The sequence below is a fragment of the Ambystoma mexicanum genome, chromosome 3q (assembly GCF_040938575.1).
Source record: "Ambystoma mexicanum isolate Mex_15411 chromosome 3q, UKY_AmexF1_1, whole genome shotgun sequence".
Taxonomy (NCBI): domain Eukaryota; kingdom Metazoa; phylum Chordata; class Amphibia; order Caudata; family Ambystomatidae; genus Ambystoma; species Ambystoma mexicanum.
The window spans coordinates 691,750,447-691,773,513 of NC_090926.1; the positions used below are offsets into that span (position 1 = coordinate 691,750,447).

Genomic DNA, 23,067 nt, shown 5'->3' on the forward strand with positions numbered 1-23,067 from the left:
CCCTTGGTCCTATAGGCCTATAGCGCTAATTAACATTGATGCTAAAATATATACAAACATTTTGGCAAATAGGCTGTCGAACCTACTGCCAAACCTTATGCGACCCGACTAGTCAAGGTTCATTTCGCAAAGACAGACCCACGTCAACGTCTGCCGGGTATGTCACCTATTGGAGAAAACGGCCATTGCAGAATTACCAGCACTCTTGGTGTCATTAGATGCTGAGAAGGCGTTTGATAGAGTCGAATGTGCCTTTTTATGTCAAACTGTAGAAGGTATGGGGTTCGGCCCGGGGTTCATACAAATGGTATGTGCCAATTATCACTCCCTGCAGATAAGAATAGTGATACTGGGTTCTCTCTAACAGCATAGCGATAAAAAGAGGTAGTAAGCAGGGTTGCCCCTTTTCCCCTCTGCTATATGCTATATGTTTGGAACCCTAACTGGCCAGGCTCGTCAAGCGGAAGACAGAGGTATAGGAATGGCCAGGGCAGAACATAAGACGATGGCATTTGCTGACGACCTGCTTATTGCCATCACTAATCCGGAAATGTTGTTGCCGGCATTGGTGGTTGAATTTGAGGATTTTGGTGCGGTCTCGAGGCTAAAAATAAAAAGGACAAAATCAAATTCTGAACCTGTCGGTAGACCCGGAGCCACTGGAACGCTTACGTATTCCGACCAAACTGTCCTTGGAGGAGAAAGGCATAACATATTTGGGAGTGGTTCTTACAAAAACATCAGAACACTGTATAGGGCAAATAACCTACAATTACTGGCCAGGGTAAAAAAGATTGACTTAGATGGAACCCTCTTGCAATATCCTGGTTAGGGAGAATGATGGTTATCAAAATGGTACTCCTTCCTAGAATATTGTATCATTTCCAGGCTCTCCCAGTCAATATCCCTAAAAGTTTCTTCAGCTCATTAACAAAAATTATCTCTGCATACATTTGGCAAAACAAACCAGCTAGAATAGCAATGTCCACTCTTACCGCTTCAAGGGATAGGGGTGGGATGGGACTCCCACATTTTCATAGGTACTATGAAGCTGTACAGTTAAGGGCCATAAAGGAATGGTTCGCAGGCGAAGGCCGAAAAATATGGGTGCAGCAAGACCGAGCTATTGCAGCTACATCCCTCTCATGACTGCTTTGGCTATATCAGGAACATAGACCACCCAACTAAATGATAAGCAGGATAGTGGGGCTTGTGACGGAGGTGTGGGACGCAACACTTAAAGAAGGCATACTTTCTACATCCCCCGTTCCCCATTTCTCCCAATATTTCAGAACCCAAACTTCCCTCTCAGGGTGGAACCGGGAGCCTTTAAGGTATGGAAGGATGCGGGGTGTGTGAAAACACAAGATATGTTCCAGGGATATAACTTGAGAACATTTGAGGATTGAAAAAAAGACCTGTTGCAGGGGGAGGACGACAGATTTCGCTATAATCAACTGCAGCATTTGTTGTCCACCCCTCCAGATAAAAGCAGCGGCTACATAACTGACCCCATTTGAAAAATGTTACCACCTAAACAGGCTCAAAGAAAGTGATCTTGAATTTGTATAGATTACTAAATGCGGGTACAGCACCAGTGCAGTGGAAATATATAAAACAATGGTAGTCTACACTTGATAACACCATAGCCAGGGAAGATTGGGAATATCTTTTGGAGGGATATAGCCAAGTTTATACGCTCCATCCAAACGAGGGAAATGTGATACAAAATAATGTTGCAATGGCATTATACACCAGAATGATTGCATCAGATGTACCCGACTGTGCCAGCATTGTGTTGGAGAGGTTTTGGGAGCAAAGGGGACCTTGCGACACAAATTGTGGGAATGCCCAAGGATTAAGCTGTGTTGGGAAGAGATGCAGAAACAAATTGACAAGACATTCCCGAACAAGGGCCTGATGTAACTAGGAGTCTGGCTATGTGGTTTGTGGGGGCAAGGCAACAATTGCTCTCCAAGAGACAGAAACACAGCTTCATGTTATTACTTATAGCTGCGTGGCACGTGGTGGCCCATAAATGGAAACTAGAACAGGGCCCTATGGACATGGATTGGCTTCAGAAAGTGTGGAACTTTATAGCAATAGAATGGACCACCCACATGGCTCAAAGAGATCAAGCAGCCTTTAAACTTAACTGGGAAGATGTGCTGAACTATCTTCAAAGTGACTATATGCTTCAATGGTGCCCCCATAAAATATGGATTTTGGACATTATGTGAATGACCTCAGAATATATTATTTGGACTAATGGAGCTTGCCTCCGTTGGGGAGGGGGAGGTGGGGTTGAATTGGTTTCTGTTATCTTGGAATGTGAAAACGAATAAAAACATGTTTAAAAAAAAATAGAGCAGGTCATTTGTGCCTCCTTTATTTCTGATTGATCGACGCATCTGATCCAAAAACATAATCTACTTTGCCATTGATTTGGAATGCATCACATCATTCTGGAGATTCAGTTGTTAAATGTCCTCAAGGAAAAACATGAGGTCCCATACATCGGCAATTGAAATTTCTGAATTGAGAGCTGTCATTATCCATTAATGTGAGCACATTCCCCATAGTTTTCTCAATAACTCTATTTTCGGAGATGATTCAATGCCAAAATCCTCATGTCTAAATCTATTGTAATCTATGTACTAGGATAATTTCTATTACCCTTCTTTTGTACAACATCTAGCTATAAGGCTCAAATTTTATTATTCCTCTTGATCCAAAAAAAGAAGAAAAATAATCCTATTATGTAAAGGTGTAGCACCCGATCCACTCTCATCCATATTTGCTTTGTTCTTCTTAACATAATGGCATGAAAACGTTTTTTTCTCTGAAACTATGGTTTTTTTATTCAAGCTTTTTATTTCAACCATTAGATTTGTCGCCCAGCAACCACATGGATTCTGATGAATCTGGTATTCTACCCTCAGAGGGGAGTCAACATTTTTTAAATTGCACATCTGCATAGTGGATAGAAATGTTTTGTAGCTGAAGAGGATTGCAAGGCCACAAACAGTTAAATGCTGAACTGTGATACAACAGTTACTAGCATTATTAATCATGTGGCCTTGAAAGTTTACGGTCAGCCGACATTTGTTAATATTTTCAATGCTTCAGGGACTGACTTATAAATGGGCCTATTATTAGCAGAAAATGGTCTTTGGAAGAAGGTATAGGTTCCCAGTCACCCTAAGGCGAGACCTTCAGATCAGCAGGTGACTCCTAGCCAAATTCTGTGATTGAAGGAGCTAACCGAAAACTAAGGGTTTAGGTTGAACTGTGACCACTGTGAGAAACTAGAACTCACTCTCTCAACCATTCCCCCGGGGTCTTCTGCTCAGGTGGCCAGGGAAGGACCATCGCATTTGGATTCCGACCTTAGTGGAGGACACGGGAGGGAGGGTGCTGGGCAGCGAGACATGGCATCCCCCTTCCCTAACACTGACTTACCATCCTTTCCTTCAGCTTTCATATGCTATTTTCACTCATGCCCTATTTTTCCCCATAAGTTCCCACAAAAACCCAGTTTTTCCGTTAATCTCTAAGCCATGGGGGCTCCTTCGTACCCACATATACAATATCTGTAATATAACGCAATCATTTGTATAATCTGTATGAAACCGACCCAGGAGTGTCTGAGAGGCAGGAGGTGAGACCCTGACCTCAACTGCAAGACATTGTGTGAGCAGAGATGATGTGGGAAGCAACGACGCAGCCAGTGAGTTTTCACTTGTGTGCAAGCGTATGAAAGCTGAAGTGAATTACATTGTATCGGAGTGGTCGCGTACAAGCGGTACATTCTGGAAAGCCTGCGAAACAAGAAAGAATTAACTTGATAAATGAGTGAACAGCAGAAGGGGGAGCTATGAAGTGGAAGCAAAACCCAGAACGTAAAGCTGTGAGACCAAGGGTTAAGGAAAAGAGGATAATGCCAGTGAAATAGAATATATTGGAAAGGGTTGATTTAAGAAAGTGAATCGCCTACCAGTGACAAGAATGGGTGGGCTGTTCGGTCTGTTAACTGCACCTCTACCAGAAAGCCCCAATTCGAAGGAAAGTGTTAAAAGGAATTGAACAAAAAGTTATGAAACCCCAATTGAACGTTGTGCTTTAAGGAGTTGAGCTCTCATAGGACATTGTGAACCAATCGTGCTTTATAGAGGAAGTCCTGTTTGAATGTGGTGAACCAATTTAACTTGGAGCTTTAAGGATTAAGTACGTTAAGTTTGGGGAAGGGAATCCTAAACTCTTGTTGAACTTGGTGAATCCAGTGAGACAGTATTGTGACTGTATCATAAACTTGGTAAAGGGAACCCTGGGATACATTTGTTTGAACTGTGTCCAACTTGGGGGAGGGAACCCCAAGAACATTTTTGTTGGAACGTTCTTGAACCTGGAAAGGGGGCCAATAGCATACTAGAAGCTGGACGAAGCTCAGAACTTTAATTGGAACCCTGTTTATTTGGTTACTGATATCCCTACACTAGGTTTAGTATTAGATGTGAGGGCAAGCATAGGGTTTTGACACAGACGTTTGATTTTGACTGACAGACATAGACTTTCCTCTGTTAATTTAGATTGGAAAAGCCCCACCTTAGTCATAGGACAAGATGGGCGTTAAACCAACCCAAAGACTTTCAATAATGGTTTTACAAACTGTTACCCTTTTTGTCTGTGTCATCTCACCTTAAAGAAAATGTATTTCATTGGCATTTTTAACAAGAAAACATAAGAACTAATGCCCCACCCCCGCCCCATGACAGCTGCAAGCCAGTGCGAAGCAACAGAATATCACACATCTCCTGCCAAATTAAGTTTTTAAACTAGGTCCAACGATCAAATTCTCTGTGGGCACTAGTTCTCACGGTAGTCATTCTGAAGAAAGCACAGCACCAGGCCCCAGTCCTCTTTGAATTTTCTATGATCCCCTGGATCGCATATGTTACCCATTCTAATGATACAAAATGCCAAATCTTGGCAATCCCCCTCATGCTCTGTGGAGACCTTGCTTTATTTCCCATTTTTGAGCCACCAGTAGCAATGCCAGATTTCTAATACATCCCCCATCCCCAACATTGCCTCCTCATAGTTTCGAAGAATTTGGGGGCCGAAGATGGTTTTCATAGCCGCATTGAGCCTATCCCAGAAGGGCTGAAGCACTGAGCACCCCCACCAGATGTGCACCCACGAGCCAATCTCGCTGCACCCCCGCCAGCAAACCTCAAGCACTGCGGGATAATATCGATGCAGCTTCTCTGGGGTGAGGTGCCATTCCACCATTCGCTTCATCCACATTTCCCACATCTGGAGTGCCCTCTTAAGTGCTGGTATAATCTGCCATAATTTAGACCAATGCTCCCCCAAGATCAGGCACACCAGGGAGTTCTCCCATTGTTTAATGTATGCCCATTCATGGACATACACATCTTGTCATGTTAGCGTGAAATAGTGAACATGCATACGGAATCGGACAGCCTCGTGATTCGGTAGGGCGGATGGCATGGCTGCAACCTTAGGCACTCTACTTGGGGTTGCAGGCCCATCCGGAACGTTACCCGTCGGCGTACAGAATGTTAGCCCGGTCTGACGGTAAGGATGGCTCTGGCATAAGCTAGTTGCCAGTGTACCCATATATAGGATAAATACATTTGCACTATATCACACCCTGCACCATTCGTCTTATGCCCTGACGGAGCAGTCCATGGAGGTGGGCCTAAGCCCTCGGGTGGCCGTTCAAAGATTGTGGTCCAGGTACTGCCTCGATCTATTTCAAAAGCTGAGAATCCATGGCAGAAAGAGATGCATTGCGAGTCGTACTCGCTACTTTTATAAACGGTCCCATTTCTATCCCTTGCTAGGCTGCATGTTTATTTCGCCTCCCAGCTGCAGTGGGATTGATCCTAGCGGAAAGCTCTTTCTGTGGACCATTAGCAAAGAACGTGTAAATCTGGCTACATAGAAGCAGAACATGTTTAAATGACCTATGCCTTTTTGGTGGAATCGTACTGAATCGGGCCAAGGGCTTCTTTATTTTTAAAGTTGCCTGTCTAAGAAAATCTTAAGTCTGGTCCTCCCCTGCTGAAAGCTACCGGGAAAATAAAGAAAAACCTTTTATTACAAAATCCTTCATTCTCAAGGAATTGGGTTGATGGAACCTGCTTGCACAGGGGCTTGTGATGGTGGGAAAATGGGTCTTTGGTTTTGAAAAGTACTGTACATCCAAAGTCGGGCAGTGAAGGCGAAGAATATCACCAATGGACTATTTTGATTTTTGCCAGCTAGGCTTCTCTTTTGCTTCTGTGCAGAGCGTCTCCAGAGTTGATCCCTGTTTACAGTAGCGAGTGTGAAAGGAATTTTAATGTGCCTAATACACTAATGGGACTGGGTTTAGCATAATAACAGTGTTTAGTTTTGCAATGTGTGGGAAAGTCGAGGACCCCCCATGTAGTAATCCTGTACCGATGAGGGAGATGTTTTAGCAAAGCCGCGCAGCTTCTTGCCTTCTGCATGAAAGGAAATCTGATTGCAAAAGGGTGTGCACTCTGTTAATTCGGAGGTCTTTTGTTGCAGGAGGCGATCTTCGACAAGAAAAGCGGGCGAGTAACTTTGAAGAATTTCAACTTGTACAAAAAACTCCTCACCCTATGGCGTGGCGGGCAGGAGATGGGTAGGTACTCTGGTATACATACTGGTGGTCAGATGTCATTCAAAAACTGCATTTAAGACTACTCCGTGTTTACAAACACGACTCGAGAATAGTTGATTTATATAGGCAACTTTTTTAACGTTTTTTGTTGCTCCTAACTATCCACTACTTCATTGCATTCCGTTTCCTCTTAGACCCATTTTGTAAACTGGTATTCTATAATCAAGCTGAGCGTTCTGATTTACTCTGGAAATCCCGTTTATAGTCCTCCGCTGGCTTTAAAAGCCCAAAAGAACTTGGTGCATGGTTCAGGAGCAGTGGATATGAAAACCAAATTTGGTTAAAAACAGTCGTTTTGCATCTATAACTTTAGAATTTCAGAATGAATAGTATACTATGGTTCTCCTTTTGGATTCATCTGGAGTGTTCATGGAGGTTTAATAGTGATGCGGAAACCATGATCCCATTGTGCAACACCTTCTGTACCATTCCAGGCGATTTTCTTGGCATTTCCCAGGAGCATCTCCGCCTTCACCTGGTTTTGAAAATGGTTGAAGGTGCTCTTGATTCTGAAGCCATTCGCCTACTTTTAGCACCCGCTCAAATCGAGCCAATTCCATATAATCCACGTAAATGCCTTCTGCCATGCATGTACTTAGCAGGAGAAATGTAGGATTCGTTTTGGAAAAGTGTGTATACATCTTATACAGAAACCTAGTCCACACCGATTTTCTTGGTACATTAAAAAATGGTACAAAACAAACATTACACGAAGGTGACTGCACAGAAGTGCACGTGTTTGCCGGCAGAAGGATGGATCGTGGGCATGCTGCATAGTTTGGGAGCAAGAAGGGCAGAGTTGGACAATTGGGTCTGAGTCACGCATTTTAGGTTCTCTGTTTTTCCTGTGCCACTGCAAACACTTTGTTTTTATATTTTCTCTCGCCATCTTGTGTAGCTATGTCTCTCAAGCTCCATTTACAGGCTCTCTACTGGCCTGTGTTGGGAATGCACTTAGAACGTCCCAGCCAGGCAAACCTGTTCAGGTTGAGAAAAACCTATTGGTGCTTACCTCAATGTGAGCAAGGTGAGTTTGGTGCAGCAGAAGGCACACATCACTTGTAGTTAGTTTTGACACACATTAGATACCCACATATAGCAGCACAGGAGGAACAACAAATATATTAATGTTGGGGTTGCAGAGGTTATAGATGGGACAGTGTATAGACTCTGCTGTTAGTCGATGTATACGAAGGTGTGTTCTTTAGTGAGGTGCAAGGAAAGAGTTGAAGTAGGTGAAGTTGGAAAGGTACTGTGGTACGATCGAGCTCAGCATGTTAAAATGGCATGAGTGCCGCCATATTAGATTTTAAGGCCTAATATACAATGAACAATATAGAAAGCAGCCCTTGTTGTGGAGCTGCGGCTCTGTTTAGCTCGGTCCCAAGACAAACCCCTTTTCCCTTTCCCAGGAGAGTAGCCGAGGTCAGATGCACCCACAGTGCACAGATACATGCTAATTGAATCCAGCTGTAGGGCCTGAACGTGGTGTTAATGGAATGTTAGCTGTGAGGAGGATATTTAGGGATGTGCCCTTTCAAGGACACAATATGAGAATAGGGCATGAGGCTTTTGTCATACCAATAGACCGGGCAAAGATTTAGATCGCTACTGCCCTAACCCAAGAAGCAGCCACCCCATGTGAAATACAAGCAGCTACATAACCAAATACAAACACATCTCTAAAATTCAGACTCGAGTGGTGCCCCTGTCACGTCATTAATGGGCACCTGTGGTTAGAAGGAAATAAGGGGGAGCCTTGTCTGGAACGGTCTGCGATTTGGTATAGGAGGCGCAGAGGTAATGCCTATACATTTAGTTCTAGGTTGGGGGTGCAGCTTGTGTTCACCGCAGTGTCTAGTATTATTATGAGAAGGCCCAGTGTTTTATTAAAGCAGAGTTGGCTTCGCCATTTTACTTTGAATGTGTCTGGATCAGAGGGGTACAGATCATGTGACGATCACAGTTTAGTAGTGTGTCGATATACTCACAAACCAATTCCATACCTGTTTTCAAGCGTGACAAAGCAGTGGGCCATCTGTCTAGGGGAATGGGTTTAGATCATTTTTGGCCAATCGGTACAGGGTCTACAGGGGGGTATTGGCCTGTTCTATAGGTGGTAGTCAATGAGGGTGGTGGGATAACATTGTAACCTATGAATGCAGATTTGCGGTTTTCCACTATATAACCTGTAACTTCTTTGGGCGCAACAAGCTCCAAGTCACTTCGGTTCCACAGGAACGTCTGAGACCTTTTTGAATGTAATGAGCAGTGTTTTCCCTTGCAAAATGGTGCAGTGATCAAAACCGGGACGGTAAAAATAATCCAAGAGAGCAAATTGATTACTGGTCTTATTACAAATTGGTGACCCCAACATGATCCCAGACTCTCACTGAGGTTGGGGGTGTCCCAGCCACGCACCCTGGGGTGCGGCGCACATCTGCAGTTCCCAGTCCCCCGTGGACGATTCTAAGAGGTTTGCATGCGCTGTGTTGCCATAAGGCCTGCCTGCTCCTTGGAGTGGGCGCTACGCCCAGTTGTGCAGGCCATTGACGGCCCCCATATCGAAGGAGCTTGGGAACGCACAGATGTAAGTGCACCTTTGCGGGAGAAAACAAAAGGAGATTGTGAGTAGAGTGAGTTGAATGGGAGTGTGTGGATTGGAAAAGACCACGTGGCAGTATATAATGGTTTATTTATGTTTCGTGCATGTGCTGTGTTATTTTGTGCACAGGAGTCCATGTGGGACTCCTGGCAGTACAGCTCTTCCTCTTTTTGGTTTGGTGTACAGACCCTTTGGATACCCTTATGGCACCCATGGGTGGAGGTACAACCCTGTATGGGAAGGTGGCAGCTCCATGCTGAATTTGACAGGTGCTCTGAGTATCCTCCATTTTGGGGTATTCGGGCCCTGCCATTGGAAGGAGTGGATTCCTTATAGAAGACAAGATGGCCCCTGTGGCCTCTTGCTTTCTATTGCCTGTTACCTTGTTTTTCCCAATGTCCTGGGAAGCCCTGACTGTGTCCCGTCCCCCTGACTGGCTGTTGGGTGGAAGTTCCTTATGTGGTATTGTGGGTAAGTCCAGACCAGACTAGCTGGAGCCTTCCCAGTGACTATGTTGTGGGTACACCCTGTGTGTGGGACCTGGGTGAATGGAGTGTGTGACCAATATGCACTTCCTCTTATGGGTGTCTGGTTTCTAGTATGTGACACAAAGAGTGAGTCAGCCCTGCCCAACACTGGTATGAATGCAGTGTGGAGTGCTGAATGACTGAGTACTTGTCCCAATACACATTCCTTGTTGCGAGTGCCTGAGAGGGAGGAGGATGGCCTGAATGCACTGTGAGCCTGATTGGCTGCCTGACTACTGAATGCCCTTATGAGTGATTGGTTGCTTGAGTGTGACCCAGCAGATTGAATGAGAGGCGGAACAGTATATCTGGGGGCCTCACTGCTAGAAAACGTTCAGAAGCTGAAGTCGAACTGATGCTTAATCTCGAAGCCGAGCCCAGAGAAGGTTGACTGCTGTTACCTTCACCGCAATCTGAAAGCTGCCGTGCTGTCGAAACTGATCGAAGAGGGGACCTGGCTAGGAGACCTCTTCCCGAGCTACGAGGGACCATCGTGCACTGCTAACATTCGCCGAAGCGCCCTGGAAGCCAACCTTTGAACAACTGTTAACCGGAGATGGGGACCGCCGAGGAGAACAGAGAGAAGCACCGGACATTGCGTCCACCGTCGTCGACCAGGGTTCGCAGGTTTACTATAACCGCTGGAGACGCGTTGAAGCTGTGTTGTCCAGAAGCGGGAACCGCTTGGGGCTGAGCCGCCGATGCTCCATTGATAAAGACACTTTGAATTGAAGGACGCTCTCGCCAGCACCGCCGACCGCTTTGTCCTGACGGAGAAAGTCAAGGCCGCCGAGGAGCATCCACTGGTGGGTTTCCCACCACTCAAAGACTACAGAGACGCCGGACGACCTGAAGCCCTTGCTGGGCAAAGTTCTTCAGTGACTCCTTGAGGCAACGAACTACCGTCTTCGAGGTGCACCACACACCTCCTCTTCGCAGGACGTCCACGACCGATCATAGACGAGCACCGCCAGGACCGAAGCTGCTGCCTTGGTGCTGTTGTTCACCATTTATTCGAGGGATCTCGAAAATCCGTGGCTCTTGCCTTAAAGGGAGCCGCTCAAGAAGGATCCGTCGACGACCCAAAGTCGAATTCTGCTATTCCAGGTACATTGGGGTGGTAGAACCATTTTAGATGAACATAAGATTCATAGAATCTATATATGGACTGGGCTTGTGTTATATCTTTATTTTACAGGTTGCCCAGGTGGGGGGGGATTCTCTACAGAATTGTGCCTGGTGGTACAGGCCCAGTATTCTGCCTATTGTTTTTACCCAACCTGCTTTCCTCCTATGTCAATTTGTTGGTTCACTTTATTAACTGATTTGTATGGCATTTGAACTGAGTACAGTTGATGCATTTTATTGGAATTAGAGTAATTGTGGTACCACATAGAAACTTGTAAGTCTCACCTGGTATCCACGGGGACATCACTCAGCCTGTTCTGACCTCTTACGACCTTGAACCCTTCCCTGGAGGCTATTTGACTGGAGAGTGGGCCTGAAACACAGGATTGGTAGAGTTTAACTCCCTATTGTCTCTGTGTTCTTGAACCCCTTCTTCCCCGGGGTCCAACCTTTCCCTTTGATCCACAGCTCACCTTGTTTTCTTGGATAGTGTGCTCACCGTCCTGCTTTCAGCGCAGGGGCGTGTTGATTGATGCAGGCTCGTTGCTGCCTAGTTACTTCACTGGGAAGAGTCTGACGGGTAAGTATAATGAGTCTTTTGAACAGTTCTCTAACTTCGTTCCTTTCCTTCCTAGATGATGGCCGGCGTCCGGGGATGGCGGCGTGCTGCTGAGATGAGTAGCGCTGAAGGTGAGTGAGAGCATGATGCACCCCTTTCGTATTTGCATTGAACTGAGTTCTTTTTCTGTGTCTTTTAGGTGCCGCGACGTTTTCAGCGTGGATGCCGGTTATGAAGAACAAATGCGGTGGGTAAGCGCGGTATGCGGCGCCTCTAGATGTTTCCACGCTAACCTGGAGTGTCTTTTCCCTCTTGCAGATGGATGAGAAGTTCCGGAGACAGAGTTCCTCCAGAGCGGCTGGGACTCACATAAGCGTTTGAAGCTCGTACAGTATTTAAAAATAAGCGAAGATTTGCAGAATGCTTACTAATGCCTTTTTTCTGTTCTTTTCCCTTTTCCCTAGGAAGCGGCGTGCCGGGATGGGAAAGACACCGCCGAAGATGCCCGCAGAACAGAAGGAGCGATGAATGATGGGCAGAAGCGCCGCAAGGTAAGGCTGCTCCTAACGGTGTTCTTGTTCTTGCAGGAGCTGAGCGCAGAAGAAAGATGCAGGCCTACTGGAGAACGATCCGAACACAGTGAGTGTCACGCTGCAGGTGCAGAAAATGCAAAGCATGTTTCTCAGCCTGGGTGTGGCTTAAATAGTCTCTGGATATCCCAGGTGTCTCTGGGCTGAACCACACCAAAAAGACTAGACCGCACATGCAGTTCTGGGAACCGAAATATGTGGGGGCATCCATCTTGTCCCCATCAATGCACTACAAGTCCAATCCCCAATGTTATCCTACGGGAGTGAGTGAGTGAGTCTGGTGCCACAAGCGCCAAGTCTGACTCCAAGTGGGTCTTTGGAGGGATGGAGAGGCCCTTGAGGGCCATGTAGGTGATCGTGGCCTGGCTCCAGCCTGACATCTTGGGGGGCTGGAGACATGAGGGGCAGGAATCATGACAAAACTGTATATAGCTACCATTTTAGAATAACTAGACCACAAAGTGTGTTATTGTGATTGTGTACATAACTTGAGCCTCTTTATATAAAGAGCTGTGTTTTCACTAACAGTGTGTGGACATTCCTTTGTGGGTGCATGGGGACTACACCGTTCTTAAGAACCAGCCTGCATCACCTCCTGAGAGCTTAAGCCTTGATTGCTCGTCCAACGTTACCAAATAGAGAATCTTGGCTGGGGTGCTCTGTGCCTTTACTCTGCCATATTGGGAGCAGAAGTCCAGATACCCCCTCCAGTCTTTACAAAATCCCTCTTAGCTTTAGGGATAGAGAGGCCTATTTCCACCCCTTTCTTATTTATCAAAACTCTTTATAAAAAACATGCCACCATTGTGTTCGAGACTTACTTCTGCACATTAACACCACCTTTAGTAGCCAACGTTAAGCTTACCAGCACCCTTGTTTGCGGACCGCCACTCTACGAGTCCGCCTGCCGGGGCTGATGCGCCCGCCGGTCTGAGCCTGGCAGGCGGAGCCGATCCATTAGGCAGAGTCGTCACGGAAGCACCGTTGGCAACGTTGCAGGTGCTTTGGTCTCCCCACTCCCATAGAGTCCTATGACACTCTATGGGAATGGGGATTTACAAAATCTGGTGCCTGACTTCCTGTGCCACAGGGACTTGTAATGTCCCGTTGGCACCAGGAAGTCCGGTGCCGGATTCAGTGTTATGGGGTTGGTGGCAAACTGCCGGTGGCACTGCCGGGTTGCCGCCAACCTCGTAATGAGGCCCAGCGTCTCTCAGTACTGACAGTCTTAGGGACTAGTCAGTTTCTCCCATAAAAATTAGCATTCTCCCATAAAAATGAGCAAACCCGGCAAGGGAAGTAAAGCAGAAGACTTTACCTGCCTCCAAAAAGTCCAGACAGGGTTCAAAACAAGCTAAGGAAGGGTGTCAAATAGAAATCTGTGGAGAGAAAGGTACAAAAAGAAAATCTTTCCTAACCGATATCCCCCTTCAATTTGCTGGGTGTTGTGTAAGAATTGGTGCAGTCACACTGGGTGAAACTACACAAGAGTTATCTCTTGGTGTTAGGAAACACACCTTTTGGTATACGTCTGTACTACACAAGTTGGTAGTGTGACTGAGCAGCCAAGCCTATCTCAAGAGGGGTAAATGTGAGCTGTAGAGTTGTACAGGTGAAATTGGTCAATACAAGTAACACTCTCATGGTTTCAGTTATAAATATTTATTTACACATTAGTTTTTAGTTAAGCATTCTTTAAAAAAAGGCAATTGTTTGTAACAGGAAAGCAAACTTTGGAATCACTTTACTAAGTCAATAAAGTTGGTAAATACTTTTTGGTCATGCTAATACATTTCTCCTACACCCTGAGGTGACTTCAATAACTAGGATAGTATTGCATTTATCTTAAACACCAATATACTTTTTAAACTCTTGGTTTCAGGAAGGAAGGTTTAGGGAAATAGAAAGGTTAGAACATACTTTCTTATAATGTGAAGACAGTTTGGATCCACTATTGAAATCTAGGGAAGCCTTTCCCAGCAGTAAAAGTGTTCAACAAATTACAACCTATGAGGGGACAAACAATGCCAAAGTCAATAGATTCAGAAGGGTGCTTTTAAGGAGCGAGGACAGCCAAAGTCAAATGGACCAAGTCAATAGTTCTGATGCACTTTTTCTTGGATAAATTCTTTCACAAAGTCAGTTTAAAAAAATCAATGGTGAAACACAACCCTGTGCAAGGGGAGTTGAGATCAACTCCAAAAGTTAAGCCAGTGCACTTAAGTGAGAAAGCACGACCTATGGCAATAAGGTAAGTACCCCAAGCTCTCACATTACCTCTGGTTTGAAGAAAGTGTTCCAGCTGGATTCCTCCTTGCTATAGCAAAGCAGACCCTTGTTCCTCGGCCTCAGTCGTGGGGACAAGAGGGAGGAGGACGTCTGGCAGGCTCCTACGGCAGTACTCGGGAGAGGACTTTGTCCGCTATGGATTTTCTTTGATTCAGCAGCTCTGTAAAGACTGGACAGGGGTGTCTGTACTCCTGCTCTCTACATGGCAGAGGAGAGGCATAGAGGACCCCAGCCAAAATCCTCTATTACGGTAGCTATGGTCGAGCAATCAAGGCCTAGCTTCTCAGAAGGTGATGCGGGCTGGTTCTTAAGTACAGCACCCACAAAGGAATGTCCACACACTGTATTTGTTAAAGCACAGTCTTTATATAATTTAAGTTTCAAGGTTGTATACACAATCGCAATAACTCACTTTGTGATTGGTTAATCTATAATGGCATATATATATACACAGTTCGGTGTCCAGTCATAATATCGAATACAATATTTTCGAAAGTCAAAATGTCAAATATTTATTCGAAAATAAAAATGTCGAATGACAAAAATGACGTCGTTTTTTTTTCGAATTAATGTTTAAATAATTAATTAATAGTTTATTAAACATAATTGTTTTAAATATTTAAAGGTATATCCATTTTGGGGAGGAGGGGGGGAGGTTGGGGTAGGGGTTTGGGAGGTTTTTTTAAAATAATTATTTAATTAATGTTTTATTAAATATATTTTTTTTAAAATTAAAGGTATATCCATGGGGGGTGTTGGGAGGGGCGGGTTCGGGTAGGGGTTTTGGATGGGGGGGTTGGGGGGGACCCCCCCATAAAAAACATTAGTTTTTGTGACATTTTACAGTTATTTTAACATTGGTTTTTCGATTTTTTTTTTTCGACATTTTATTTTCGAATTAATGACTTTTTCTATTATATGTATGTTTGACATTTTTGAATTCGACATTTTTGTTTCGACATTTTTGTAATTCGAAATTATGTTTTCGATATTATGACTATAAACCACACAGTTCTACATTGTACCACAATTACTATGTGATTTCATTAAAGTGAATCAACTGTACTTAGTTTAAATGTCACACAAATAAAGTAATGAAGAGAACCAACAATAGACATAGGAGGAAAAGCAGTTGGTTAGAACAATGGGTAGAATACTGAGCCCCTACCACCAGGCACAGTTCTGTATGAAGATCCCCCTCCCCCCAGCCAGGCAACCTGTAAATAAAAATATATATTACAGGCCCAGTCCATATATTGTTCAATATGAGTCTTATTTCCTTCTAAATAGTTTTACAACACCAATGTACCTGGAATTGCAGATTTTGACATCTGGGTCATCGACGATCCTTCTTGAGCGGCACCCTTTAAGGCAGGATCCACGGATCGTCAATCACACAAGGAAAAAAGGGTGAACACTGTCATTGCAGCAACAGCTCCGGTTCTTGTGGTGCTCGTTGACGATCGGTCGAAAACGTCCTGCAAGCTGAGGCGTGCGGTGCACCTTGACGACTAGTGTTCGTTGCTGCAAAGAGTCAATGAAGAACTTTGCCCCAGCAAGGGTGTCGGTTAATCAGCGTCTGGCGTCGGCGAATGGGACGTGACCACAGCTGGAATCAGTAGCTTCGTCGGCATCTCCGAGGTCTTCAGGTGGCGGGAAACTCACCGGCGGATTCTCCTCGGTCATCAGCGGCCTTGACTTTCTCTGGCGGGACGACAGCAGTCGACGATGTGCATGGGAGTCCTTGGATCAAAATGTTCTTATGCAAAGGGAGCACTGCGGCAACAGCGGTCTGTGATGGACGGCTGTGCGGTGCTTCTCCTCGTTGTTCCCCTTCTGCGGTTGGCAGCCTTTCGTAGGTCTGTCTACCAGGGAGCTTTGGCACAGACCAGCTGGTGCACGATGGTCCCTCATAGCTCGGGAAGAGGTCTCCTAGCCAGGTCCTTTCTTGGATAAGTTCCTTGAAGGCACAGCAGCTTTCAGATTAGGGAAGGACAACAGCAGCAGTTCTTCCACTGGGCTTCAAAGTTAAGCATGCGTTTCGACTTCAGCTTCTGAATGATTTCTAGCAGTGAGAGTGCCCAGATATACTGTTGATCTCCCATTACCTCTGCTGGGTCACACTCGGGCAACCAATCACTCAGAAGGGCATTCATGCAGTCAGGCAGGTAATCGGGCGCACAGTGCATTCAGGCCATTCTTCTCCATCCAGACACTTGCAACACAGAATGTGGATTCAGACAAGTACTCTGCCATTTAGCACTACACACTGCATTCATATTAGTTTTGTGCAGGGCTGTCTCACTCATTGTGTCAAACAGATAATAGAAACCCACAACATGAAATGCGTATTCGTCACACACTCCATTCACCCAGGTCCCACACCACTTGGGTACCCACAACATAGTCATTGGGAATGCTCAAGCCAGTCTGGCCTGGACTTCCCCACAACACCATATATGGAACTTCCACCCAACAGCCAGTCAGAGGGACGGGACAGAGTCAGGGCTTCCCGGGACTTCGGGTAAAGTAAGGTAACGGGCGATAGAAAGCAAAAGGCCACAGGGACCATCTTTGTTTCCCATCAGAAATCCACTGATTCCAATGACAGGGCCTGGGCATCCCAAAATGGGATGTCAATTCAGCCCGAACCCTACTCTGTGGGCCACACACAGGTGCCCAAAAACATGCACTAGGATTACAGGGTCGTACTCCCACCCATGGGTGCCATAAGGGTATCCAAAAGGTCTGTTCACCAGACCAAATACAGGAAGAGCCGCACCGCCATGAGTCCCATGTGAACTCCTGCGCGGAAAACAAGACAGAACACATGATGATAAAAAGCAGTAAAGGACAAGGATTCAGAGGCCCTGTCCATCCGATGCATTTCCAGCATCACAAGCTCTTCGTGGTTTCAGCACCTTTCAAACAGCACTGATGGAGAACGAATATCCTTGGTTGGACTTTCCTTGATCCCTTGGTCCTGGACTCTGGTGAGGGGTCTCTGGATCAGGATTACCTGCTTCTGGAGGGCCCTTGGGAGGATCCTGGAGCTTTTTGCCGGATTAGTTCCACGGAAGACGTTGCACTCGATAATGGACCCTTGACCCCTGGCATTGGGCTTCTGCAGCACTGGAGTGGCACAGCAAGTCGGGGGTTGCGCCAAAGTAAAGTTCATCTCAGGTCTAGTTGGTCCCATCAGCCCAAGAGGAGCTGTTGATTTGAATAAGGAGGTCAGCACAGCAGCAGGGCTTCACCGGGCACTTGGAGGTCCAGGAGGTTGCAGCAGACTTCTCGTCGTGGTTTCTTCTTCGGATGTTTCTTCCAGTGGTCAACTCTGCCTATAGTCCCAAGAACCTCACCTTTTAAGCTCGTTCTCATTCATTCACAGTCCTAGGCTGTCAATCACCTAGCAGGGAGACTGTCCCTCCTGGAAAGCCAGCCGGCCAATCAGGACTGGTTTCGTTCAGGCACACCTATAGACCAAGGACAAGGGAGTTTCAGGACCCTCCCTCACTTCCTGTCTTTACAGACACACTGGAGCCAGGGGCTTGCTTCAGGGCTGAAGCCCGCCAAAGGCAGAACACACTAAGGGCTCAAACCTGTCTCAAACTACAGAGTAAAAGCCAAGAAAAACCTAACAAACAAAAAATTGTGAAAAAAGACGACCAGGGCAATTTTAACAAAATGGTCACCCCTGGGTGCTGTACTGCAGCTTCGGGTTCAACCTGCGGTACACATAAACACTGGTAGTAAAAAGTAAACCACTGCCACCAGCCATTTAAAGTATTAAGTCCAAATAAAAATGTTACATAAGAAAGTAGAATAAGGGGCTACTAGATAACCCCCCCCCGCACTCCACATATGATGGTTTGTGCTGGACCTACAAAGTAAAAAGGTAAGCAAGTTCAATTTCACCTTACTATTCTTGGGAACAGTAGTTTACCCAAAAAAAGGTATTTATACTGCACTGAGGGTGCTGGGTGTGTCACCATACAAAAAGCAGATGCCTATGGAGTTTGTCAGACTCCAACAACAGTGAAAACATAAAATCCTAGTCCGGGAAAAACACAGGCAGGAGTGAGAAAAAGGCCCCACTCACTCAGGAGTTCAAGTTAAAAAGTCCTAAGTCCAGCAAAAGAGTTGGGGGGTGGGGGGAGGGTGTCTCTAATAAGGTGGAAGGAAATTTAGCACAGAAATGAAAATTCTCTCTAACATTGGGGATCTGATAATCCCCTACTTGGAAGGGATGTTGTGTGAAGCCCCCTGTGTGTGTGGAATATGGTCATCCTGCCTGTGATATTTATGGAGTTGTAAGGTGCATTAAGTGGGTGAAGCGCACCGTTTTATTCAGTTCATTTTCCTATAGTGTTTTGTAGACTTTAATATTTCATCCAATTTTCTTTTTGGAGAAGTGACTCGCATCTCAGACTACCTATTTTCTGTTCTTTCTCTTTCCAGCCGTGGTCCATCTCGGTGAGATCCGTGCTGTTAATGTGGAGGAGGAGAAGGTCCGCTACTTTGGGAAAGGATACCTAATTGTGTTGCGGTTTGTGACTGGCTTCTCACATCCTTTGACTCAGAGTGCAGTGATGGGCAGCCGAAGGTACCATAAACTGATCCATAAATATTGTGGGTGTTGGGGACTAATCTCCTTTATTACCGATTATAACGAACTTTGCTTTGGTCTGGGATTAAGATGGTTGTAATTGTGTGTGCACATTGAGGGAAAATAAGCCTTTGTCCGGACTCCTGTGACATATCAGAATGGAAGTGCATTTTTTGATGCTTAGTAATACTCAGTACAATGTCTTAACATTGTGCAATGATTAATGTGGTCTCCTACTTATTGTGCCATAGATCTTTTTCTGCCATCGATTATGACTCCTGTCTAGAACTCCTCTCACGCCACTCTGAGCAGCAAAATAACCTAAGACCTCCTCCAACTTGGAGTCCCTCTGACAGCCCTAACACCAGCCTAAATCGTATTTGCTCCATTGTTCCCTGGAACTATTGTAATCCTCTCATGTCTCATTTGCTGCCCTATCTCCTGGAAACATTTTTTTTGTTATGCCATCCCTCGCTGTATCTCCCTTGATTTAACCTCACATCATTGTTTTTTCGACATGCACAGCAATCAAAAACTCGGAAATCTGTGTTGCTCTCACCACCTGTATTTTGTTGTCCCTCATCCTGCTTCTTACTCATTTTTATTTGTCTTTGCATAACTATCTACGCATACGTGGCAACAACAGATGTAATTCATTCCCTGGTTTCATTTAGCCTTACTGCCTTTTATCGCTGGAGTATGTTTTCATTGGAATATGCCAATTTGTACGGGTTCAGTAGGTCCTTACAAATATTCAAGAATGTTGCTGTCAAAGGGCTGGGTCAGAGTAAGTCAAAATCAAGTCTGGCACACCAGACAACCGATGCCCGTGAATATTGTTTACTCATGGTGAGCGCTGAATTTTTTACTTTCTTTTTCCTTTTTTAGCGATGTCGAACCCATCGCCAAACTCATTTGCAGCTTCCTGGAACTGGACCTGGCCGGCAAGTGCGATCCAGAACCCTTGCAGGACACCGATGAGAGCGACGACTCTGAACTAAGGCCATCTGAGGAATAGCGACTGGATCCTCTCTCTACCATGCAACTAAGGACAAGCCTCTTCCCCCTTACATTCCAGCATCTGGGCAGGCAGAGAGGAGGGCTGAACACCCAGCTGCTCTGCTCCAGAAGTGAACAGGCCTATGGCAAATCCAGAAATGTTTTCAAACACCATCACCAATGAGGTCTTTGAGAAGTCCTGACTGGTGATATCTTCTACTTTCTTGACAAGCCTTCCTGCCTTTTATTAGCATTCTGCTACCTCTGAATTTTGTTGGACACCCGTACTGCGATCAGTGCGGTACTGGCCTACTGGGACCTCAGGTGATTTCAAGTGGGCCTCTTCTTTATTTTTTTAATGGGTACTTTTGGTTTTCTGCTCCTCTTACCTTCTCTGTCACCATATTCCTTTCCTTCCTTCTCTCCTCCTTTCCCACATCTCTTTTGGGCAAATCATTTCCTATAAATATTCCAGTGTGGTATTCCTCAATCTTAACAAATGTTTTTTATATCTTTTCTGGTGTAATGCGTGTTTTCAAAGACTGTGGTTTGAAAGTAAGCATTTTGATTGTGCACCTTTGCTCAAAATCAACCAGTTACATGTACATGTGTACGTTGAGGTAGGGAAGTGGGGTGGGGGTGCATGGAATCCGGGTGTATGGAGGGCCCCCAGCAATAAATAAAATCGAAATCATGTCGATCAAAAGTGCACAAATAAACTGTTGACTTGTAAACGGCAGTCTATGAAAACACATAGAACCCTTTCTTTTTGTTATTTTTACAGTTTTAATGCCTTTATTGGGACAAATTGGCTTTCAAATTTACAATTTGGACTCTTTTGTTGTAACTTTCTTGGGCAGAGAACCCTAAAGCTCTGTTTTGTGGGGAGTCGCTTTCTTGCATGGTGTAATCTGAGGCCACCTTGAAACACATTTCCAGGGACACATTTGGTTCCCAGTGCACTTCGGACTGTGATTTGCTTCTGTTGCACACACCTGCGGGTATCTTTCCATTTTTCTATTTCGTGCTTGGGGGGGGGGGGCGACGCTGCCTTTATGAGGCAGTAAGATTTGTGGAGTTTGCCTGATGTTGACTGGAGAGATTAATCAACAAATGTATTCATGCCATCAAGCCAGCCCAGTACGCACACCTCCATCCCGAGTGAATCCCCCTCACCCCCACTCCAATGACTCGGGATTGAATGCCATTTGGCCCCCTGCTCCATCCTCCCAAATGTTTATGCATTTGCATCGAGCATGTAATAAGGTGGCCTCCAGGAGAGGGTGTGAGCCCACCAGGGTCACCTTTCATCTGCTTGCACATTATTCTTTCTAGATCGACAACTAGTGGCACACACTCAGTTTTGCAATTGGTAGAACAACTTTTAATCAAACAAGTCTAAAGTTATTATAAAATTGACATCTACATTTTTCCCAATTAAATTGGTTGTTTTTAGGGTATACATGTGGCCGATTAGTATCTTATTCTGGTACGCCTTCTAATTTACTTAAAGGTTGTCCGTTTGTAGTCCAGTTCTTAGCCCTCCAGTTATCTTTTTCTGAATTGCATTTAAAGGCCGTTTTGTTACTCTATTCAGGGGCAATCACACAATGACTATTTTTTGTCATTTATTAAAAACATAATTTTCCCATAAACGTTCACCTCCTACCACGCTGTGCATTGCCATAGGGCTGTAGCATCTCTTTGTACGTGCAGGTGGCCCTGATTTGCCTGCACGTACAAAGGACATACAGAGGACCTCTCGTGGGTAGCACTACTGGTTTGTCATAGCTGCTGACATCAAATAGAACAAAGTGGACTTTAAGTAAAATACCTAGGGCAGGTTTGTCATGGTGGCAGGGGTCAGATTCTAGTACCCAGCCCAGTCTATTGTAGGTCGCTTCCAAACTGCCCCCAATATCAAACTGGACCCTCTTTTGATAGTTTCTATAACAAGGCTCTTCTAATGATGAAGGTCCGAATCCAGTAGATGCTCTTCCTGACTGTAAAAGGCAGGCATTTTATTGCAAAGAGGTATTAACCCCAAAAGCTGATTAACCACTCTCTTTATTGCTAATATGTTCGATTTAGGCCTGTCTCAATTTCTTAGTGAACCTACTCTTCAGTTAGTGAACACACTTGATTGAACTTTTGCCCTAGATTCATTGATCAGTCTTCTCTGTGTTACCAGTTACCTGGGCTGACCTTTCTATCATTGCTTTCTATATACTGCTGATGGTTCCTACAGTTGATCCTGCCAGATTAGATGTCTGGAAACGTAAATGGCACTCTGCCCCAATATCTGATATTGCTGCTCAGATTAAATTCTTTTGCGACACTACGGACGTCTGCTCCATGTCTACTCTGATCTCTGCCTTCAACAGTACGGCTGACAATGTGGCACCACGGAATAGTCAGTCATGTAAAATACTACTCCTTTAAGAAATAGTTATATACCATAAAACGATTTGTACGGCTAAACAAACCTTTTTTTAAGGATAGGAAAGTCTGCAATTAATCAGCCAAAAGAACTATTTGATTTAGTGCATACTCTGTCCACTCCTCCTTCCGCTGTATCAGCGATAAGCTCCTCAAAGAGGCTGTGTAACTCCTTATCAGAGTTCTTTGATCAAAAGATTGTGGACCTCTGGGATAAAAATGCCTGCTCCAGTTTGAAAACGGGCAGATATGTCGCTATCTCTTTGCCTGACCCTCGAAATACACGCTGGCCCACCTTTCCTTCCTTCTTTGCGAAGATATACTGGCTGCTACTGACAAATTGAAATCAGCATCCTCTTCTGACCTTATTCCTTTGAATATTCTTACAGAGGTGATGCCTACTATCGCTCCTGGGGTAGCACAGGCGGATACTTCTGCTCTACAGGTGTCCTTCCTGTTGAATTGAAACATGCCTTGGATATCACGGTTTAAAAAAAAAAAAAACTCTGACCCAACCTTTCATCCTATTTCACTGCTGCCTTTTCCTAAGAAACCGTGTAGAGCCTTGGATTTTTACTCTATTTAGTTCTGTTCTTGAATCTAC

At 45.1% G+C, this 23,067-nt stretch overlaps 1 protein-coding gene across 1 annotated transcript in view; it reads left to right on the top strand.

Moving 5' to 3' along the window:
- CYBC1 (cytochrome b-245 chaperone 1) overlaps positions 1 to 21,484 on the top strand; it is a 281,444-nt gene extending 259,960 nt beyond the window's left edge. The window contains exons 5-7 of the mRNA XM_069654604.1: positions 6,583 to 6,679; positions 18,878 to 19,022; positions 19,914 to 21,484. Of these exons, the coding sequence (XP_069510705.1) occupies positions 6,583 to 6,679; positions 18,878 to 19,022; positions 19,914 to 20,043 (372 nt within the window). The 3' untranslated portion in view covers positions 20,044 to 21,484. The remainder of the gene's footprint in view (positions 1 to 6,582; positions 6,680 to 18,877; positions 19,023 to 19,913) is intronic.
- The last annotated feature ends 1,583 nt before the right edge of the window (positions 21,485 to 23,067 follow it).